Here is a 23,698-nt window from a genome sequence, read left to right on the forward strand (position 1 = left end):
GCACCCATGTAGTGCAACCCTACACACACCCCCAAAGGACATCCCTTTAATCGTAGCCCATGACTGGGTGGAAACAGACACACACATGCACACACGTGTGTTATTTCCCTATTTGTCCTCCGACACAAACACACGTACACGTTTCTCAAACATGATATGAGAACAAGCCTGTGCTAACACATTATTCAGCCACCAACTACTCACGCTGGCAAATGCCGATCATTCCCAAGTCTATTGATGAGTTTAATTCACGGCAACTTCCTTCGAACTAAGAAAACTGTCCAGAATCTCTGACAAAATCTGAGCTCATCCACAGGATGTGTTCTGAGTGGACTCTAGACATCCATCTGGACTACTTTTGTCATGCATCAAGTACATGTACTATTTACTCCCTGCGGGCCATCATTTAGTTCTGTCAGGAGATCCGTGTGAAAAGTGAAATGTTTTTAAACCTGCATCTTCTGCCCAGCTCGAGCAAACTGAGCTTAATTTAAATATGGCTTTGGGGTTATCACATTTTATATCTGATCACAAGATCGATATTTATCTGCTGTCTTTTATGGTCATCTTCACAAATATCTGTGATTTTTTTATGTTGTTAATTTTGCAACATTGCTGATATTGTTATGTCCGTTATTTTGTATATTGCAGTGATGTGCGGTGAGGTTCATGGCTGGTGAGGCATGAGGAATAATAAGGAATTTGGTTAAACTTTGGTTAGAAAAATGTATTAAAATTGATTTCAAATACTTCTTAGTCCCATTTATTTATTTCTTTTTAACTGAAAACTGCCTGAAGACAGCCGGGATTGTCTCCAGCATACCCGTGACCCTAGTGAGCACGAGTGACACAGAAAATGGATGGGTGGGTTTTATGCTATTGATTCCGATACCGATCACATCCGGAGGATGAGACACTTTCTTTAAGGAGACTTTGGCGAACCCGGCGTCTTCCACCGCTGAGAAAGGCTGCTCTCGTCTGATGAATTAAATTATTTTTCCGGTTATTAGCTTAGCCGTCTGACTGTCACACACATACGAGTGAGCGTTGACACTATGAGCCTCCAAAACTCACCATTATTCAAATGCCGTATTAAAGCTTTTTCACGTGGTACCGCTGCAAGATCGTTTTTGTGGCATGTGTTTTGTGGCAGACATGATTGCTTTCGTTTTGAAGGAAAATCTGAGGACGACGCTGCTCAATACGTTAGTTAGGGCAAGACACTACCCTCCATGACTGGGTCGCTGCGCACTCCAATAGTGCTAGCCACAGGTGATCGGCGCTGAAAGGCACAACATTTTTTACGGAGCGTCCCTAGTTCTTACCTTTCGTTTGTGGATGAAGTACCTGCACCCTATCCTTCTCCAGGAAAAGTTCTGATACATTTTTGTAAAAGTCTGATCACCTCTTGGTAATCTTGGCAATCAAATTCATTAATTCATTCAGCAGAGGATACAAATATCTTGCATTTGATTAGCTTCTCTCCAGCTGGTGCTGCTGCTGTAAAAAAAAACAAAACACTGGACGGCAGTGACAAGCTTCTTCCAGGCCAATCACACCTCCCTTGCTCAGGCTGAAGCTACCACAAGCACCTCCAGTATGACATTTGTCTGTATTTTATTGTCCGATGATGCCTGTTCGAGTATTAATTCATTACGTATTATGAAGAAGTGAAGATAAAGGAAGAAATTCTGATTGATCATGCATCTACGCTGCCCAAGTCGTGAAGCATGTGATATGTTCTTAGTGTGTCGAAACTTTGTATGCTACATTTCCAACTGTCTCAGAACGGTAGTCAAGGACTGTGGTCAGCAGGCTGCCCTCTGCCTGTGTTGTTCCATGCGCCACAGTCTGGGCAAGGCTTGTGTCACGTACACCATCCCCAGCCATCTCAAGCTGACCAGCTGTGTGTGTTTTCCTGGCTATTCTGGATGCTGCCGACAGACTAATGAGTTTCTGGCTATAAAGAAAAATGGCGAGTGGAACACTCCGCTTCCGCCCTGGGACCAAAAGCCTTCCTCTTGTATGACACATGCCAACTAACACACACATAACACACACATTGTTTACGTGCTGCTTGAAATATGTTTAAGCCTGCTGTGTTGCCAGTCGGTAGGATGACTGAGACGCACTCACCTCGTCACAGGTAATCATTATGAACAAAGGTGTTCACTCGTGATGTGATGGCACCAAATCAAAATGAAAGAATATCATAATTTGACTACATATTCATGTGCATGTGTCTGGCCTACAGGACAAAAATATAAGGCCGGGTGGGGGTACTTAGGGGTGGGCAATACTGCGAATTGAATTATCGGAGGCTGTCAATACAGGGCCAGTATTGCTTCTACCAATATAGATACGGTTACTTTTTTTCCCCAAATTTTTCAAGCACATTGAATGATTTTGCCTTTAATTTGTTGATCATGATGTTAATCAGAAACAGAGGACAAAACTATTTTAGGAAATCAAAACAATCCCTGGCCACTTTGCAGTTTGAATTTTGCGGCTTCACTCTATCATAGCTTTAAAAAAATATATTAATGAATAAATCATGCTGTTTTGTGGTTGAATACGGACTATTATAAGTTTAAAAAAAAAACATGCAGATCGAAGCAAATGTTACATACTTTTTTTGCCTAAATTAAGCGGCATAAAAATGGCTAAACAAAGTAAAATGCAAATATAAGGCACTCACAAGAGGCATTTAAAAACGTTGTGATGATACGTAGAATTCTACACTGGTCACTAGGTGACCGTCAAGCTAAAACTCCGCTCTGAACCGCCAACATCATTTCCTGTCAGCCCCCCACAAAGCTCCCCGTGCACCGGAACACATTTACAACAACACACAAACACAAGTCTTACTTATGTCTTAAATGGCTCATTTTCTCTTATGATGTCTACTATATTGGGTAATATGAGTGTAAAAGTGACTATAGGGGTGTTATTTCATATCTAGAAGGCTCTAATAAAGTTAAAAAAAAACTTATTTAGAAGGCCGTAAACTGGTTTTCTATGCACTGAGTATGAAAATATTTTATTCATAAATAAGGAATCCTACCACTTGGACATTCATTTAACCAACTGACCACCATAAACAAGAGATTATTGTATATAAATTTGTGAAAGTCTAAAATAACTAAACAAGTCCTCCTGTGTCCAAAGACTTATTCCCTGAGGTGACATTTTCTATTAAAACAATATATACCATCCGTAGTCTCATTATAAGCATGCCCCGACGTTGTCAGGCATGCGTACAAGCACGTGGGGGCCACACAAACTACTGAGAATCATTTTGAGTTGCTACAATGACATTTTAGCAAAATGGACCAGTGTGCTGCATCATTTTTTCACTTTTTTTTTTGGGCTGTTTTTGATTTCCCCCCCTCTTAGGGTGATCATTTTCATTTCTATCAAATGATGTGGCATCATTTTGTTACTAATACATCACCCACTTATTATCAGGAAAGATATTCAACATCATTTTTCCCCCAGTTTAGATCTGATGTGTTTTCGAAGTGTTGCTTTAATTTTTTTTGAGGAGTGTATATAATGTTGTTCTTGTCAACATAGCCAATTTGGCCGCACTGTGAAGCTTAGCTTTCATAAGACCCTTTTCAAAGCCACTGCAGTCAACTTCAGTCTATTGTGAAGCAACCGCAAAGTCAGGTTCATAAGCCACACCCATTCAATTTAGAGGAAAAAACGGATTTGTTCTTATATAATCCACACCGGTGTATAAGCTGCAGATGTGCACGTCCTAAAATGGAATATTTAGTGCACAGAAAGACATTACACAGAAAGATTTTGTAAAACTTTATTAAAAGTAAATGCTTTTTTTCCAAACAGTTCATGCCACAGACAGTGGTGCAACACTGCTAATTAACAGTGCAGAGCAATACACAGCTAGTTAAAAGAACCACGGTACAGTGGCGCTGCCTTTGAGTCATTATAATGCGTGGATCCCTGCGTCGATTCTCCTGGATCCAGGTACGTCCCCGCTTTTATTTCCTTTTTCCTTTTTGTTTTCATTCATCAAAACAGGCTTTGCAATCTTGGTGGTATATTTATTCAAGATTCAAGAGTTTTATTGTCATATGCACAGTAAAACTGGTGGTTCTGCTATGCAATGAAATTCTTGTTCTGTTCATTCTCCCAAAAAAAGAAAGAAAGAAAAACACAAGAAAATGAATAAGAACAGAAGAACCATTAATACCAATATATAAATAAATAAATACAGTAGATAAATAAGGTGCTATGAGTGTGTGCTTGTGTTGCGTGCGGCGTGTGTGAGTGCTTCGTTGAGGAGCCTGATGGCCTGTGGGTAAAAGCTGTTTGCCAGCCTTGTGGTCCTGGACTTAAAACTCCTGTAGCGTCTGCCTGACGGTAGGAGTGTGAATAATGAGTGTTGTGGATGTGTGCTGTCCTTGATGAGGTTGTGTGTTCTTCGTAGGACTCTAGATGTATAAATGTCTTGCAGTGAGGGGAGGGCTGCCCCAACAATGTTCTGTGAGGTCTTGATCACCCGCTGGAGTGCCTTCCTATCACGTGTTGTACAGTTACCGTACCAAACAGTGATGGAGGTGGTAAGGAAACTTTCAATAGTGCATCTGTAGAAGCAACTGAGGATTGTGATGGGCATGCCAAATTCTCAGGAAGTACAGTCTCCTTTGGGACTTCTTGATGATTTGTTGGGTCTTGTGAGACCAGGTGAGGTCCTCGCTGATGTATGTGCCATTTATGGTGTTTATTGAATAATTCCAAATCCAATGTTTTATATTTGGTTTTAGTATAAACTGTGGTTGATGTTGCTTACTCAAGTCTGTGCAAAGAGAGTGATAGGGCAATGGTGGCTTCTCTGCGTGTTTTGGTTGTTTCCTTTTTTTTTTGCCCTTAGGATGGACTATTTTAGTAATAGCGTTTTCCGAAATACATGTTTAAACAATTTGCAGTAGTTCTGAGGTATAGGAGATGTCACGAGATTAAAACATGACCACACCGAGCATCATGGGAAATGTAGTTTTTTAGCCATGAATTAGCTGCACCGATATATAAGCAGCAGGGTTCAAAGTCTGAGAAAAAAGTAGTGGCTTCTATACCACAATTTACTGTAGTTTTTATCGTCGCCTTTTGCAAAACATTCTGAATGTGAAGTAGTGGTGTCATGAGATTCACAAGATTAGGTTTCTCATTTGGAGAAAAACTGTCCCGAGAGAACAGTATAGGCCGAAGCCAATCAGCCTGTGAACTGTGGTATTGCCGTACATTAAGTAATTTGCACCCACCTACCTTGATGCTACCAGCGTCAGCGAGTGACGTGTGGATGTTTTTTCATGGGAGGTAAACAGCTGCTGTTAATAACTTAGCAGAAGCTGTAGTAATTCTACACTTGATTAGTTCATATTTATCAGATAAAAACACGCCGACGTACGGACTTGTCTGCAAACTTAATGACCGTTACCATTAATCACCATCAACATGAACAACGACAGCACCGCGTCTGCTTGGAGCAAGTCTCCAGTGCACCGTGGCGGCCACAGGAGGTTGGCTCCCTCCGTTCTATACTCTGGTTGTCCTAACCGCCGGCTGCTCGGAGCATAGTTTGATCGGTGTAACAGTGTTAATAATAACATACTGTATATAACAATAATAACAATGTCGCTGTATCTTGGTTTATATGCACGCCACATTATATGTAAATGGGGCGTTGTTGGTGCTTTTGGGAATTTTTTTCAGAAGGCTTTATAAAGGGAATACGTGCCGATTTTGTGAAAAGAGAAAGGCATGTGTTCATGTCTCCCATAAGGATTGTGGAGGATGGGCAAAATTCCCCAAAAAAGTGCAGTTTTCCTTTAAAATCTCGTCTCGTCTCGTTCTTGTGGACCCAGTGTCGTGTAACATCTCGTCCTGTAAATTGGGTGTCACGACACCCCTATCGTGAGATTATGGGTGTTTCTTGTGGCACCACAGATTACGATCTAAAAGTCCCCTAAATTGGATGCAGTTATTTTGTTACATGCGTTGTCACCCACTGTCCAACTGTTTAGTCTCGAACAATTTCTGTGAGTCACAATATTTGAGAGAGAAAGGTGTTTTGTGTACGTAGAAAAGGTTTTCGATCTATGAGTTCAGCTCATAAAAAATGGAAGCAAAAACGTGTATTTTTGTGAAAATCCACATAATTTATTGAAACATTAATTGTTCATGTTATTAGACATTTCCCATCATCCCTCACAGCCCCCCAACCCTGTGCGCTCATTCATAATGCACATGCCAGAAACCACCACCGGAACCAGCATTTTGTGATGTGGTCGTGCTATTCCTTGCGCAACATCACAGCTTTCTCGCACATTTTTGGCCAGTCGTCATTTTCGGCAATCAAAATTGTCACTGAGTAGTGCTCAAACGCACATGTCAACTGTCTAAACAACCAAATGTGCCACTGATTCATGCGGTGTGTTGCCAAAGGCACGATGTGGCAGCGAGATCAACATGGACACCACCTTCGTGTTTTGCTATGCGTTGATTCTTGAATTCAGGAGTGTTTCTCACGTTCTTTATCAAAATGCTGGCACTTGCAACTTACTTTGGCTCCAAACACGGAGATGGTGTCCATGTTGATCTCGCTGCCACATTGTGCCTTTGGCATTTAAATGTTCATGTATCTTTCATTCATCATTTATGTGTAATTATTATTATATTTATATTATATTATAAATATCTATTATACATGTATTTCCTGTATTGATACGCATTTTTATTGTATTGTTTTCTGCACATAAAACTATAATGGAAAGACTATAAAAATGTATTGTTTTATCATTTTTGGCTTTCTGGAATATATTAATTGGATTTACACGACCGGTCAAAAGTTTTACAACCCAATTTTTCCAGTTATTTATTGAAATTCAAGCCGTTCACATCCAATGAATAGCTTGAAATGGTACAAAGGTAAGTGGTGAAGGGCCACAGGTTAAAAAAAAAAAGGCAAGGTTACACAAAACTAAAAACTAATGGGTATTTCAGAAGTATACAAAAAGGCCTGTTTCAGGGACCGCAAAATGGGTCAAAAATTTAAAGCTGTTCTGCAGAAATGGAGGTCGGTGCAGCTGATTCCTACAGGTTTTCCAAGTTCTGGAGTACTTACTACCTCCTCTGTGTGCATAAAAACACTGAACAGCATTGTACTGGAGAAAGTCATTTGTTGCTACAAAAAGAAAAGGGAATTAACAATAAAAGAGACACAAAGTGCATCTAAACACTTAAAAATGTAGGTTTTTCCTCCAGAGAAACTGGAGTGTTCTCAAACTTTTGACCAGTAGTGTATATGATTGCTTATGGGAAAAATGTATTTGATTAGAATACGCTTCGGTTACAGTCAGACCTTCTGTAACGGATTCATGATGCTAACCAGGGTTCCACTGTACAAGCACTTAAATGGGCAAATGTGAAAAACAAGCGAGCAGTCTGAGACCAGCATTGGTCATGAATCATTTCATAAAACCAAACGTTAATGGAGCAGTAATAGCAGCATCATTTCTCTGCCGCAAAACCTCTCGGAACACGCAGCTTTATTTACTCTTATCCAGTAGCAAACCGTTTTTGGATGTCTTTTTCTAGCAAGCCTGTCGGGCCCAGGGTTTAAGAGGTTAAAAACAGACTCAAGCACAAACAGTAAAATTGTTTATTTAGAAATGATTATTCATTTTGAAAATAGGTTTGGAAAATCCAGTGATACATGTTATAATCAATAATCAGATTAAAGTGCAAAAATACATTTCTGTTATAATGCATCTGTACAAAAGTAACATTGGAATGTGAGAAATGTGTGACTTGGAGGAAAATGTGTCTTTGATATGATGGCTTGCATAGGGTTTGTTGTGCAATTATAAAGCCAGTCTGGAGTTTCTGCAGTGCAGTATTTGGATTCTTTGAATCTATTGCTATTAATGTCCATTTCACATTCCACATACCCACTGGGTTCTCAAGCAAATGGACTCACTCGCTCTTCGTGTAATAATTATTTCTGCATCTCCTATTTAAGAACTTGCTGGTGAAAATGTTAATCCTTGAGCAGCATTCCAACAAAAGGCGGAAGATGTTGAAAGATCCTCCACCAACAGTTGACGTGAAAGTCTTTGGTTGTTCTTTGATTATTGTTTATCTTTGGTCATCCTGTAAATATCCAGTGTCCCACTCTCTGAGTGAGGAAGAGAGAATCACTTCATCTTGGCTGGCTTCAGTTCCTTGACTTGCACATGTAAGGTTTTGTGAACAGCTAGAGTCCTGGACTGACAGAAGCCCTTCCCACACTCCTGACACTTGAAGGGCTTTTCTTTGGAATGGATGTACCTAGGAGAGGAACGCAATGAGGCGGAAACAGTTAGTGACAAGGAAGAACAGCTTTATAGCACTCTTCATTAGGGTTGGACATCGAGCATTGATTGGTGACCGGGACTAACATTCGGATTCTCCAGGCACCATTTTGACTTTCAATGACTCGCTGACCGCAAAAAATGGCCGCATTACACCAATGAAGAAGAAGCAGGAGGAAGCGTTTGTTTATACTGCGAATAAGGTGGCCAACTTAAACGTACAGCTAGAAAAAACTGCATTTGAGCTTGTGATATAGGTGAAATCGTGTGTTACTAGCATGAACTTAGGTCCTTGGTCTTCGTTTCCCCATTTTTGATGTGTTTTTTTAAATTTCCAAATATTTCAACTTTCTTCTTAAATCGAGGGAAAGGCCCTCTTGAGGCATCATCTGTACTTCTGTGAAGAAGGTGTCGGTATCAGAGTATCAGAGTCGTTCATACCCAACTTAGGGAGCGACACTTCCCTTTTATCGGAGGTGCTAATAGCAGGAGAGGATTGTACCACTACTCCGCCCAGGCTTAGTGCAAGGAACCAATAGAAGGAGGGTGTTGGCACACCAATTCCGCCCACTCTTACTGTACTTAAGGCCTAGGCTACCAGCACTTATTAGTTTGTTGACGAAGCTCTTTGGATGAGGAGCGAAACGTCCGACACCTTCTTCACAGAAGTACAGATGACGCCTCAAGAAGCCTTTCCCTCGATGGACAACTCCTGTACGACTGAGAGCCTACACAGACGTATTTCTTCTTAAATTATTTTAGTAAACTCTCTTTTCGAAAAACACAGAGAAAGAACGTACAATAAGCAGCAAATTAGTGTACAAAATGCTATGCAATATGCTAAGGCCAAAAAGTCAAAAAGATTTGAATGGGAGACAATCATAGTTTTACTTTTGTGTAGTTATGTTGCACTAGTGACTGTATTTTTGCATGTAACAAAAAGGTTATGCCACGCCAAGTCTCAAAAAACTGTTTTCCAATTTGTTTTACATGCATAAAACAATTCCAAATGCATTTAATGATGAATGAAAGGGATACTTTAACATTTAAAGTTACTTTTACCTGCACTGATGACATGATTGTTGGCAAATACAGTGACGTGGCAGCGAGATCAACACGGACACCACTGTCGTGTTCTGCTATAATTATTTGTTGAATTCAACAGTGTTTCTGACCTTCTTCCTTCTTCTTACTGTATCTGTGTTACTGAGGTAGATAAATTACAAAACGAATCACCGCGGCTGAAGTATCTGGGGTCGCCAAAACACTCCCCAGTGGCAAAGCCCCAGGAGTTGATGAATTTTGTCCTGATTTCCTCAAGGCTCTGGATGTTGAGGGACTGTCTTGGCTGACACGTCTCTTCAACATACATGGAAGTTGGGAACAGTACCTCTGGATTGGCAGACCGGGTTGGTGTTCCCCTTTGTTAAGAAGGGTGACCGGAGGGTGTGTTCCAACTATAGGGGGATCACACTCCTCGGCCTCCAAGGGTTACGACCGGTCGTGGAACACTGGACCAGCTCGACACCCTTGCAAGGGTACTGGAGGGTACATGGGAGATTGCCCAACCGGTCTACATGTGCTTTGTAGACTTGGGAAAGGCATTCGACTGTGTCCCTCGCGGTATGGGGTGCTCCGGGAGTACAGCGTTACTGGCGCGTTACTATGTGGCATTCGGTCCTTGTAGAACCGGAGCAGGAGCCTGGTTCACATTGCCAGCAGTAAGTCAAGCTTGTTTACAGTGAACGTTGGCCAAGGCTGCCCTTTGAGAATCCTGCCTACTTTTAACCACACAGTTTTTCTACTTATGTGACTGTCATTAAGGAACTGAACTAGCATCCCAGCCTCCAACTTTTCATTGTAACTTCTTTTAATGCACGTTGTTCACGTAAATATTTGTACCAAATTAAAATAATGTAGAGCTGCAACAATTAATCAATGAATCGACAATAGATTATCCAATTAATCCACAACTATTTTGTTATTCGATTAACTGTGTTTTGATTTAAGATTGTAAATATCCTCTGATTTTAGCCACTCAAATGTGAATATTTTTTCATTTCCTTAATCATCCATGAAAGCAGACCTATTATGTTTGTGGTTTAGGTAAAACAAGATATTCACACACATCAGCTTTGACTTTGGAAAACAGTGATGGACATTTTTGTCTGTTTTCTGATATGTGGCGGACCGAATCACTAACTCTTTGTGTTTGGTTCATATTGATTTGGTCCGTCTAGGGGAGGGGGCAGCAACCTTTACTATTAAAAGAGCCATTTTGCCTCCTCTTCCAGTAAAGAAAAATGGTCTGGCGCCGCAAAACATTACACAGCTTATAAATATTTTAAAGTTTTTTTAAATAGCACCTGTTACAACAACAAAATTAAACAGAAGTGCAGAGTGCCTGTTTAGGCTTACTGTGAAATAATTGAACCACTCAGCTATGTAGGCCTTTTTGAGTCGTTCCTTATTTGTGTAAAATTAAAACAAAATGTAGCCAACTCGTTCGTAAAAAAGCTCATGGGAGTTCACATATCTCCATATCAGTGCTCTCTGTGCAATAATCCTTTACATCAGGGTTCCCCAAGCACCGGGCGGTGGCCCCGTTCAGCCCTGCTCACGGACCGGTACCGGAAACTTTCAGGCATAATGATAAAAAATAAAAAATAAATTAATTCACTTAAAAAAAAGTAAATAACTACGTCAAATTTGATGTCAATGCATATCAATTTTGAAATATGGCCCATTATTTTATTTTAAAAATAATATACAGTTAAGAATCCCACAGTTTTTGCATGTTTTGTTGTTTGGTTTCATTATGTTGAGAGCGGTGACCCGTCCTTGAACGCACCATAGTTGTGGGCGTGTTCTAACTTTCTCCCATGCTGCACAGATAAACTACTATACTGTATTTTTTTCCATTTTCCTCTTATTTGGTCCCAAATGCTGATACTTTGTGGAATACATAAAGATAAGGTTTGATGATGCTATTGAGTGCTAACGTGTATACTTGTGCAACCTGGAGTTAAATGGATAGTTTGGATTTTTGGTATGACAGCCCCATCAGCAGAGTACAACAGCAACAGTGATTTACCTCCCCAATTGGTGAGTCCAGTTCTGGTCGCAGATGCGTGACGAAGAACATAGTTCCCCTTAGTTGCTGCGGCCATTTAAGTAAAGAGTTTGGCTTCTCAAAACAATATGCGTTCAAAAGAGTCATACATTTGCATCACAAAAATGCCTCCTCAAAAAAAATCTGACCTCACAAAACCTTATTTAAACCTTATTTTCCTTATTTAAATTACCCAGCAACTAAGCGGAACTACCGTACGTTCCTCGTCACGGATCTCCGACCAGAACTGGACGCACGGGACCAATTGGGGGGTAGATCACTGCTGCCGTAGTCACTGTTGCTGTAGTTGCTGCAGTACACTGCTGATGGAGATGTCATACAACTTCATGTCAAAAAATGGGAACTATCCCTTTAAGTCATGCTGACACATGCCTGTTACCACACATATCAATCAACGACATTATAATCTTCTCTGTGAGAAACAAACTCCAGGCTTGTACTGGTGGATGGTGGGTCTGTATTCATTTTGTGCTTTTAATTTGACGTTGTTTCTGTGTTAGTTTTAGACAATAATAATAATAATAATAAATAGCATTTGATCTCTACAATGTACGACACCCCCACCCCCTTCCCCACCACCACCTTGTGCTGAATTACTGTAATGTTATTATGGTAATTTGCCAACTGGTGATGTTTGCTGCCATTCTATTGGTTGTTGCTTGCTAATTTCTCGGCACACATCAAGCACACGAGTGAACCAGGCAAAAGAATCCATTCAGAGTTAAACTCTATTATTCTACGAGAGTTTTCTTTTTAGGGACGTATTCACAGTTATGGATAGCTTGCCACCGGGGTAGCACACGCAACGAGACGAGACTTCTTTGTGTCTCACTGCACACCCTGGCACCCCTTGCCTTGCTCATTCAATCAACAGTCAGAAAGCGGTCTAGATGCATTCAGGGACTTGCGGTGAGTCGAATATTTCACACTCTACTCGAAAATGCACAGAGGAGGCTGAAGAGCCAGGGGTTGCAGACCCCTGGTCTAGGGCCTAACCGATTACAACTAAACAAAATCATCTTTAGTTGCAACTCAATCATGAAGATAACAATATTTTGCTCTGTGCTGGTACAGGCTACCTATTGTTTTTTTTAATCCGTTCGACCTAGCAAGTTGTCTATATGTGTATTATGCAAAAAGCTGGGGATGTTCTATTCCTCAATGTTTTGCCCAAACATGCCCCCCTTTGAGTCAAGCTGTTGACGATGGGAGCTTATGTCCCCTCAGATGTGCTGCATACCTGGCAAGCTTCCAATGATGAACACGTTACATGTAGTTAGTTCATGCAAAATAAAGATGAGTACTGTCAAAGGATTTGACACGGTGAAGCACACTGAAGTTCTCACCTGTGGTCTCGGAGGTGGTCCTGCCTTCTGAAGGCTTTGTGGCAGATATCACATGTGTATGGCCTCTCATCTGTGTGTGTCCTCTCGTGGATCAACAGGTTGTAGGATTTTGTAAAATGCCGGCCACAGAATTTGCAGACAAACTCTTTTTTGGTCTTAGAGGGTAAACGGCCTCGACTAGACTTGCGCTCTGGTGAGGAGAACTTGGTCACATCCAAAACGCACCCCGGGCCAGGTGAATTGGGATGGTGAGATGAAGCTGCAGCAGCGGCGGCTGCAGCGGCAGCAGCGACACCTGCCATGCTCAGGTCTTCTGCCTTCAGATGATCTTCTTGGGTGGCTGCTGTGGCCAGGTTGGCAAAGTCAAAGCGGGGCTTCTTCTTCAAGCTCTGCATCAACACTGCAGAGTCCTGCTTGGGCTGCAGGAGGCGAGGGAATATGGGGATGGAGGCCACGGAGGAGAACTGGGCAGGCAGCTTGGAGATAGTGCAGCGAGGCAGGGCCACAGGAAGGTAGCCAGGCGTCCATTGGTGAAGCTGAATGGCATGCAGGGCACTAAAGCTGTAGATACTGTGGAAGTGATCTGCTGGCAGCTGGAGGCCTGTGGAGCTCTGCAGGAGGGAGTAGTCGGCCAGCTGGAGAGATGGGTGAAGAGGGACTGGAGCTGGCAAAGTTTTGCTGCCCATGGCCGTGACTACAAATCCAATACACTGTTTAGGAGAGGCAGATAGCATCGACATATTAGGTCAGGTCGTTTTGCTTTCGCTTGCTTTAATAAAACGAAAGTCTTTGAGAGAGAACAACTGTGGTTTTGTGGCATTAGCTAAGAATTAGGCCTGAGCTAGCAAGTAAACCGAGGGCACATTTCTTCTGTACTTTTTTTAAAAACTTCACACAGGTGCCAATCTTATCCTCATTCACAGAGGCATGCAAAATGGACAAATGCCACATCAGTAGTTGGCGATGGCACAAAAGAAACAGCATTCACCATTTTGTGGCCACCCTTTTTTGGCGAGTTTCAAATTGTCTTTCAGTATACAGTATCTAAAAGAACTCTTGTCATTATTTCATGGTCGTGATTAATGATTATTTTCTTAGTCAATTCATCTGAAGCTTGTTGTTTCAATTCATCGAGAATCGGTTAGGCCCTGGGCTTTAGACGGACCGAATCAATATGAACCAAACAGCCATCAGTTAGGAACATATCTGAAAAGAGGAAAAATGTCCATCAGTTTTCCAAAATCAAAGCTGATGTGTGTGAATATCTTGTTTTGCCTGAAACACTACGTCTGCTTTTATGGATGACTAAGGAAATTAAAACACAGTCACATTTTCAGAGGCTGAAATCAGGATATTTCCAGTTTTAAATCCAAAAATGATTAATTAATACCAAAATAGCTGTCGATTAATCGATTAATCATCGATTCACAAGCTAATGTTGCAGCTCTCTTTCTGTTAAAATTAACCTCCTATAAAAAAGTTGTGGACTGTAAACTTACAAAATCAGCAGGGGATTAAACAATTGTTTTTCCCGCTGTAAGACTGCAGGTACATACTAGTACCCATCCCCCATCTCGGGTAAGGAGTGGAATGACAAAAGGCACACCTCTATCTGAGGCTAATACACATCCAGCTAAGATTGCTGATAAAGCTGTTCAACAGGCTGTCATGATATGCTCATTAAGACTACATCTGAAAAGCCTTTGCTGTTTGACCTACAACAGAGAAAACCTTGAAGTGGAGGAACATTAGCATAGTGAAAGGAAGCATTGACAGAAAAGGACATTTGAAATGCAGTCTTCCGTAAAACCCCATATTAATATTTTTCTTGTTGCTTTCCAAATGATTTAAAACGCCGTGGTCTTTGGTAGTGAGTGTGGTTATGGGAAACCACTATGGTAAACATTATAAGTTAGGCTAGAACACTTTCTTATTCTGAGGTCTTGGTTTGAAAACTGCCCAAGAAATGGAAACTGTAGCAAAGTACAATGTCAAATGAGTGCGCGTGTGTGTTTGTGTGTGTCAGAGAAGGTGAGCGGATACCAATTGGCAGCATGAAGACGTTCAGTATACTGTAGATGGATGCGTCAGGGAGAAAATGAGCTGAACGCGTGTGTGTGTTTCTTCTTCCCAGAAACATGCCTGGAGCTGTTACAGGCAGTGTGAGAGAATGGCAGCATTCAGCACGAGCCCGTGAGCTGTTAAATCAGGCTTGATAAGCAGGAATAACAAGAAAACAATGTATCTTTGTTCCAGTTTGACTGTGATTGACAGCAACCGCAGCAAGTTCTTGTTATATGAAGACTCTTCTACATTCAACTCATCGTGTCAGCCAGCAAAACATTTTAAAGACACGAGTAAATGGACTATATTGATACTATGTTATTACTACATGTAAACACATCACATACATGTCTCACTAGAGCTGCAACAATTGATCGATTAATTGATAATTAACCTATTATCCAATTAATAGACAACTATTCTTGTATTCGATTAATCCTTTTCATTCATTCATTCATTTTCTGTGCCGCTTAATCCTCATTAATGGTATGCTGGAGCCTATCCCAGCTGACTTTGGGCGAGAGGCGGGGTACACCCTGGACTGGTCGCCAGCCAATCACAGGGCACATATAGACAAACAACCATTCACACTCACATTCATACCTATGGACAATTTAGAGTCACCAATTAACCTAACATGCATGTTTTTGCAATGTGGGAGGAAACTGGAGTACCCGGAGAAAACCCACGCAAATTTCCTTAAGTCATCCAAGAAAGCAAACCTTCTGCTGTTTTAGGCAAAACAAGACATTCAAACACATCAGCTTTGACTTTGGACTCATTGCCTCTTTTTTGATATGTTGCCACGAAAACCACGACTGTTTATATTTGGTTCCTCTTGATTTGGTCCGTCTAGGGCCTATCTGACTTCTCGATTAATCGAAACAACAAGCTTCAGATTAATCAATAGAGAAAATAATCGTTAGTTGCAGCCCTACTATGTCTACTTCCACATTTCTCAAACGATTCAAATCATTCCAAAATCCAAACATTCAACCAAATGTTGACTAACCATTTTGCACATTCCAAAATTCAGGCTTTTCCCAAAATCCCACATTTTCCCAAAACATGAATTCCCTTTGTGCTTAGGAATTCTTCCTACTTCCACGTTTAAACCGATTCAAACCATTTCAGCCTATCTATTTTCAATATTTGAAAAATTTCTGGTTTTCCTGGAATTCTATGTTTTCTATAAGACAATTCTCTCTGATTTTGACCGTTCTTACTACTTCCACATATCCCAACCCAACCATCCCCGCATCAAAACATTCAGGCTAACAATATCCCACATCCCCAAAATTCCCACTTTTCCCCTTAATTCCGCACAGCGTTTCAGTTCAGCTTCAACTCTTCACACACAATTTCTGCAGAATTTGCCTTCTCTAGTTACTATGAAGGTTTTCATCAAAGGCAAAGTTCACTCTTACAATGAAGTTTTTCTTTGTACTTTTTCTTTCAGTTCATACAGTTTAAAATGGAAATGAACTGGAATTAAACGCTTCCACGTCCAATGAATGCCATAATAACCACAATTACATGAGTCACTTTCTAAGCAGGTGCTGCTGAGCAGCACACATTCCACCTATGTTTCCAGCGTAGTTTGTGTACTGTCTATCCTGTTCATGGTGATAGGCAGGCTGGTCCGTACTCCTAGTCTAGGCTAATTACTTGTATACAGGGCTCTTGAGAAAGAGGCTTGTATCTGGAATTAATTCCACACCAGTTACACTTCTCTTCAAACGTTTACATACACTCCTCACGGGGTTCGAACTCTTATTCATTTGGGGCCCTTGATGATTTATTTTAACGATTCTTAACATATACACACACACATACACACACACAGTGGAACCTCGGTTAGCATCCGCCTCGGTTAGCGTACAATATAGCGCGCATCTTGTCATGTTATTGATACACTGCGTGAGTCCATCTGTATTTTTAATACATTGTTATTTATCAGAAAATGTCCTTTCTCGTTAGCAACCTATTAGCTAGCAAACAGAATGGCAACTGGAACCGGAAGTCATGTTGCCCGTCTAAGACATTGTAAACATCATTAAAGCTGTTAACACAAAAGCTAAGCAGTTGTTGTTTTGCATTTAGTTCCCTTACCGTGCAGAAAACAGTGATTACAAAGTTACACCCCCCGAGTAAACGTGTCGTTCAACACCTCTCTGGTAGAGCCAAACAAAACTAAACAGGACTATCTTTGTTAAGTCTGAATTTTTGATACGTCGTTATGCAAAGGACACTGAGGAGGCTCCTTTCCATCATGGATAACCAGCATCATCCAATGCACAGCATCATCTCCTGACAGAAAAGCAGTTTCAGTGGCAGATTACTATCACTGTCCTGCTCCACTGAGCAGATCATTCCTCCCTCACGCCATGCAACTTTTCAACATAACAGAGGGGGAGTGGTAAAAACACACACAGGACTGGACTTATTAAATTATTATGTATTATTCTTATGTAGCATTATCGTGTAGTATTATTATTATTTTTTATTACGTATTATTGAAATTGAAGTGATCTGTTGCGTACTTATTTATTCATTCTTTTATTTTCTTAACTTCTATTTTCTTACCTTCTTAACATGTAAACAATTGGAGGATACACAGAGGGATACAGTGTGGTTGTCTGCAACCATGCATTCATAGTTAACATTTCTTTTGATCCCATCCCATCATCCCAATTAAAGAGTGAGTTTTCGGCCACCTCCACCTTTTAAAAATGCAGGATCCCGATACTGGGGGGGCTGCTGGGTTGTGTCTGTGTTGGATATGTCCCCCGCTAGCAAAATGGTTCAGGATCAAAGAGGTTAGGATGTTGTCATAATGTCGCTAATGGATGGAAATGTGTGTTCGCAGCTTCATATAAGATTTGATGTGTTTTGTGTAAGAAAATAAATAAGGTCAAAGGCTCCAGTCTGTGGTCGGGCTGCTCATCACTTATGGGGGATGAAGTAGTTGTAATGAGGAGCAGTGAAGCTCAAACAGCCCCCTGTGGTCTGTTCCTTTCTGATCAAGACGCAGAAGTAATTGACTTTTACTCAGGGGGTCATTGAGGATATAAGTGCTCTGCTGCTGAGCCGCTGCTCACCTTTAACCCTTTAATGTCTGCATACCAGGGCCCTCCAGATCCAAACAGTCATGAGGGCCTTCTGTTTTGGGCACGGCTGCGACATTCAGCGCCTCAGGGACTTGCGGTGTTGGCTGCCTCTCACCTCCATGTAAATCTTATCAGGCTGGGGTTGGCAACTCACAAACGCTTCTCTATTGCTTCAACACCAACCAGAACTTTCAAAACGTTTATCCACCATTACACACGCACACTCACACACACACATACAACAACGTACGCTACAGAAGGCAATTTCTGTAGAAATTGCGTTTGAATGCTGAAGAGCTGAAATGAAAATGTAGAATTATCGACACGGTGGTAATTTTTGGGATGTGGAAAATTGTTTGCATGTATATTTTGACAAATGGGGAATAAATTATTTCAGTGACCAATTTTGAGCTGGTGAACGCGGAATTCCGGCACAACCAGGACTTTTTGGAATGTCAAAAATTGATAGTCTGAATGAAATGATTGTTTTGCTCTTGAAATGATTTGAATCGGTTGAGAGTAGTCAGGATTCTTAAGATCAAAGGGAATTTGTGTTTCGTAAATGAAATGTTTGAGGAGAAGTTGGGATGTGGAAAGTGAAAGTTATCATGCTGGAATATAGCACTTGTAAAAATTGTCCATTCATTTTCAATGAGAAATTTGTCGCAGGAAATGTGGAATTACAGATAATGATGGGAATTTTGGGGAATGTGTGGCGAGAGAGCCGCCGTGTCCCCGATGAGCTGAACATTTAGATCTTGGAATAGTTTGAATTGGTCAAGGAATGTGGAAAAAGTTGAGCGTCACGAAATGGACTGATTTCTCAAATAGCTTTTAGCGATAGCTTTAAAAATATTACCTAAAGATGATGAGGATCATTGTCTACGGTTTTCGTAGCAGGAGGAGTCAGGATTTACAAGCAATAACACGACAGGTAACACAACTGAGGTGGATATGTGTGTGCCCAGTGCCGGCTAGCCCATTAGGCAGTATAAGCAAACGCTAAAGGTGATGTAGCGCACCAAAATATCATTATATTCAAACTAGTAATTACTATGAACTCTAAAAATTGGAAAAGCTCACACTGACTGAAATGTAAAGCAATTGATATATTACTGTAAATGATTATTATTTTTTATATATTATTATTTCTGTACACGGTTTTGCTTATAGTTGTATGTATTATATGGCTATTGTACATACAGTAATCCCTTGTTTATCGTGGTTACTTGGTTCCAGACCCAACCGGGATAAGTACATTTCCACAAAGTAGGATTCTTTATTTATAAATGGAATATTTTTGCAGTTAGATCATAAAAAACCTGGTTACAACCTTCTAAATAGAATATTTAACATTATTACAACCCTCTAGACATGAATGTTTAGTTACCGTTACACTCATATTACCCAATATAGTCGACATAAGAGAAAATAAGCCATTTAAGACATAAATAAGACTCGGGCTCACGTGTGTTGCCGTAAATGTGTTCTGGTGGTGGGGGAGCCTTGTTAGGGGTTGACAGGAAATGACGTTGTGTTTTAGCTTGGCGTGTGTTACGGCTGCAACAATACCTGGTATTAGGGATTACTGTGCGTGTTGTGAGATATTGCAAGATGTAGTAAAAGCCTGTTGTTCCGCCCATCAAGTCTCTATGTCTGGTGACATATCTTGTGACCAGTGTGGAACGGCAGATATCGATTGCCACAACGTCTTTGAATGTGTCTTCTGAATGCCTTATATTTGCATTTTGCTTAATTTTCTTTTTATGCTTGAAAATGCTTCATTTAGGCACAAAAATCTGTCAAATTGGCTGGTCCATGCATATTTTTGGACCAATGATAGTCCGCATTCAACCGTGAAACAGCCTGATTTATTAATACCTGTATATTTATGAAAAACCATCATAGAGTGACTCTGCAAAATTTGCAGCGTGATTACCGTTTTTATATATTTTCATATTGTTTACAAGCTGGGGAATAAGTCGGAAAGGGTGACTTTGGGGGCAAAAAGCCATAGGACTTGAATGAGACAATACTATTTTTTGCTTTGCACTCATGACTTTATTTTGCTCGAACAATCAAGGTGTTAAGTATAAAAAGGGACTCATTTTATGATTTTGCTGATATTGTTTTGTACTGTATTTGGTCATCTTTGTGGCATTTGTTGATAAATGTACATTTTGTGTTTCTCTAAAATTTGTATGCTGAGTTTTCTTCTGGTTAACATCATTATCAACAAACTAAAGCCTCATCAAAAAGTCATTTACCAGTCATCAAGTATCGGTAGTAGCAATACTGGCCCTGTATTTACTTGGTATCGAATCGATACCAACATTTGCCATATCACCCTAGTGGACAGGCTCCTTCCACTTCACATGTATTGAAAAATGTGCTGTGTAATGTAATGTAAAGGACAGCAGCCCCATCTGACCCTGATTAGCTAAAAACGGCTAAAAACGGCCATTGTTTTTTTCTTGCAGACCTCTGATCTCATGCACATGGACTTTATTGGATTGAGCCTCATTAAGTGGACGGCCTCATTAATTAGTGACAATGGGAAGAGGGCATAGGGATGGAAGCAGCAGGGAGTTAAGTGTTAACTTTGAACGTAGACGTCACCTCTCGGCTCTTTTCCTTTGTGTTGTGTTTATTCTGCATGTGCTAATTGTGCCGCATTTACTCGTTAATCTTCCTCTCACCAAAGCCAAAATGCACATACACTGCCCGGCCAAAAAAAGCTCACCACCTGGACTTAACCAAGCATATCGGTAAGAGTCTCCCATTGGATAATCACTCTTTCAGCTGGCAACAAGTTATTTAACCGTAAGTGATGCAGCTTCTCATTTGTGAAACAACCACGCCGAAAGACACAGCCTGTGGCCGTGGAAAAGATGCTCATCTGTTTCACAAGAGTCAAAAAATGACACACAAAACATCAAAGGAGATTGCTGGAACTACTAAAATCCCGTTAAGAACTGTCCAAGGCATGATTAAAAAGGGGAAACACAGTGGGCCGAATCTCCCATCATCAGTGCAACTCTGGACAAACATAAATTGCATGGCAGAATGCCACAGCACGGATGCAAGGTGGTTTCGCCAGCGGATTGTACAATTACTTCAAAAATGATATTATGTATAATCGAAATAATCAAATATAAATATTTTGTATTTATTGCTTTTAATATATCACGTGTGCATTTTTGAATGATTTCATTTAATAATTGAAAAAATTATATTGAATTTATTATTTATTTGTATGCATTCCTTACTGTGGATAATATAATGTACAATATGTTTGTGTTACGGGTGCATCTCAATAAATTAGAATTCAATTTAAAGTTATTTTATTTCAGCAGTTGAATTCAAAATGTTGAACTCCTCTATAGGGTCATTTAAAGCTGCAATGATTATGACTATTTTGGTATTCGATGCATTGTTTTTATCTTTGAAAATGTAAATATCCTCTGATTTCGGCCTCTCAACTGTGAATATATATTTTTTTTATTTCCTTCCATGAAAGCAGACGCATTATCTTTGTGTTTTAGGCAAAATAAGATATTCACACACATCAGCTTTGACTTTGGAAAACAGTATTGGACATTTTTGCCTGTTTTCTGATATGCTGCGGACCAAACCACTAACTGTTTGTGTTTGGTTCACAATGTTTTGGGGCCTCACCAATTCCGCGAATAATCGAAACGGGCTGAAAGTAATCATTAGTTGCAGGACTAATTTTGATGATTATAAGGTAGCGGCTAACAAAACCCAGCACTGTAAACTACTGGCTCATGCTCTAATCAGCAAATGAACTGCAAAAACTTCCTGAGTCTATGAGTCTGAATTGAAGTCCTGAAAAGAAATCACCTTTGCACCATATTTTAATTTATTGACACACCTTTATGCTGTATGTCCAGATATACGTGCTGAATACGTGTTGGAAATTAACACTAATGCTGGCAATAAAGCTTGAAAAGAGCATCATCGTCTCTATCAGGGCTCTACTTCATGTTGGGACAGGATGGGGGGGTTAATATAAAACCAGTTGTGAAATTCCCCACTCTATGAATAGCATGAATTGCTACGCACGGAGAAACTAGTTAGCACCAATATATTACCAATATACTTGTTTCACGTAAAAGCAAAAGAGGTGACTTACCTCCCCAAAAAGGTCTGTTCAAGCCCGACGATGAGGCGCTGTTCTGCGGGGAAAGGTGACTTTAATGGGACGACAGCATGGTTCCTCCTCCTGAGCTGAAAAGGCACGGCGGTGTGATGTTGCACTTTTGATGTCGGCGTGCTTCTCCTGCACTGATGTGTGCGCTCTCGCACTGGCGCGCTTCTCTTTATTGCAGCGCGGAGTCACACACACACACACACACGCACGAACACACTCTCAGGCACACACTCCTTCTGACGCGTCACTTAGCCAGCCCACCAACAACACGAGACAGCACCGGGATAGTTGATATTAACCTTGCAATATGTCAGGGGTGGGCGATACTGCAAAGCAAATACTGGGCAGGACACCAATAGTGATACTATTTGAAATAGAAATTGGCAAGGCCATTGAAAGATTTTCTGATTTTGCCTTTAATTTGTTGATCATTCTTATGATCATAATCATCTTCAATATTATTTTTTTAAGTAAACCCTAGGTTCCCCAAATAGGCGCTAACTGTTTTTCATTTTTATTCATGTGCCCCCAACGCTCACAATGACGAGTGCGCCCCCAACGCCGCACGGTGCGAGGAGAACCGAGCAGGAGGAGGCAAAGCCTGCAGTTGTTCGTTGCTCGGTGTCCATTATATGAACAAAAGAAGAAGTTTGGTGATTATTTTGTGCATTAAGAGTGTTTGAGCTTGAAGATTTCATTTATGTTGGTGTTCCAATCCCCGCACGGCAGCCATGAAAACCTGTCTGTGATGGGGGGTTCCCTGGAAAATGAGGCTTTATAGTATCATCGAATACTGCTTTATCATGATTGTTAAACTTGGTATGAAATTCATATGCAGACTTAAACTATAGCCATAGTGAGTGGACAAAAACACGTGAAGCTCAAATCCAACCCATTCAAACGGAAGTGATGCCAAAATCAGACTGGAAAAAAAGATATGTAGGATGTATCTATTTATGAGTACTCATATCAAAATGTGACCAGGCAAAATATACATTTTTGACCTGGAATTACAATATAATTAAGTAACTAATTAATTATGTTTAATATTTCAAGTTAGTTAAGACAAAAAGGTTTATGTTTTTTTAAGTGTGCAGGAGTATGGGGTGCATGGTTTCAGGTGCAATGTCTGAAGGGGTATGCATCTGTAAAAACTGTGGGAAACTGCTGTAAACATTTCAGTACGGCTTATTGATGCAGTACTTTTTCCGCTCTACAGGGGGCAACAGTGAGGTCTATGTGTCACAATGAAGTAGCAGTAGAAAAGACGGCTCACCTTTTAAACATCCACCCATCTTCTATGGCACTTATCCTCACTAGGGTTGCGGGGGTGTGCTGGAGCCTATCCCAGCTGACTTCGGGCGAGAGGCGGGGTACACCCTGCACTGGTCGCCAGCCAATCACAGGGCACATATAGACAAACAACCATTCACACTCACATTCATACCTATGGACAATTTAGAGTAACCAATTAACCTCACCTGCATGTTTTT

At 40.7% G+C, this 23,698-nt stretch overlaps 1 protein-coding gene across 1 annotated transcript; it reads right to left on the reverse strand.

Moving 5' to 3' along the window:
- Positions 1 to 6,674: 6,674 nt before the first annotated feature.
- Positions 6,675 to 22,344, reverse strand: osr1 (odd-skipped related transcription factor 1). The gene is made up of 3 exons (XM_054797694.1): positions 22,188 to 22,344; positions 12,858 to 13,567; positions 6,675 to 8,355 (listed from the first exon to the last, which is right to left on the reverse strand). The coding sequence occupies exons 2-3, from the start codon at positions 13,541 to 13,543 to the stop codon at positions 8,223 to 8,225; spliced, it is 819 nt and encodes a 272-aa protein (XP_054653669.1). The 5' UTR covers positions 13,544 to 13,567; positions 22,188 to 22,344; the 3' UTR covers positions 6,675 to 8,222.
- Between the last annotated feature and the right edge of the window lie 1,354 nt (positions 22,345 to 23,698).

The sequence above is a fragment of the Dunckerocampus dactyliophorus genome, chromosome 13 (genome assembly GCF_027744805.1).
Source record: "Dunckerocampus dactyliophorus isolate RoL2022-P2 chromosome 13, RoL_Ddac_1.1, whole genome shotgun sequence".
Lineage (NCBI taxonomy): Eukaryota > Metazoa > Chordata > Actinopteri > Syngnathiformes > Syngnathidae > Dunckerocampus > Dunckerocampus dactyliophorus.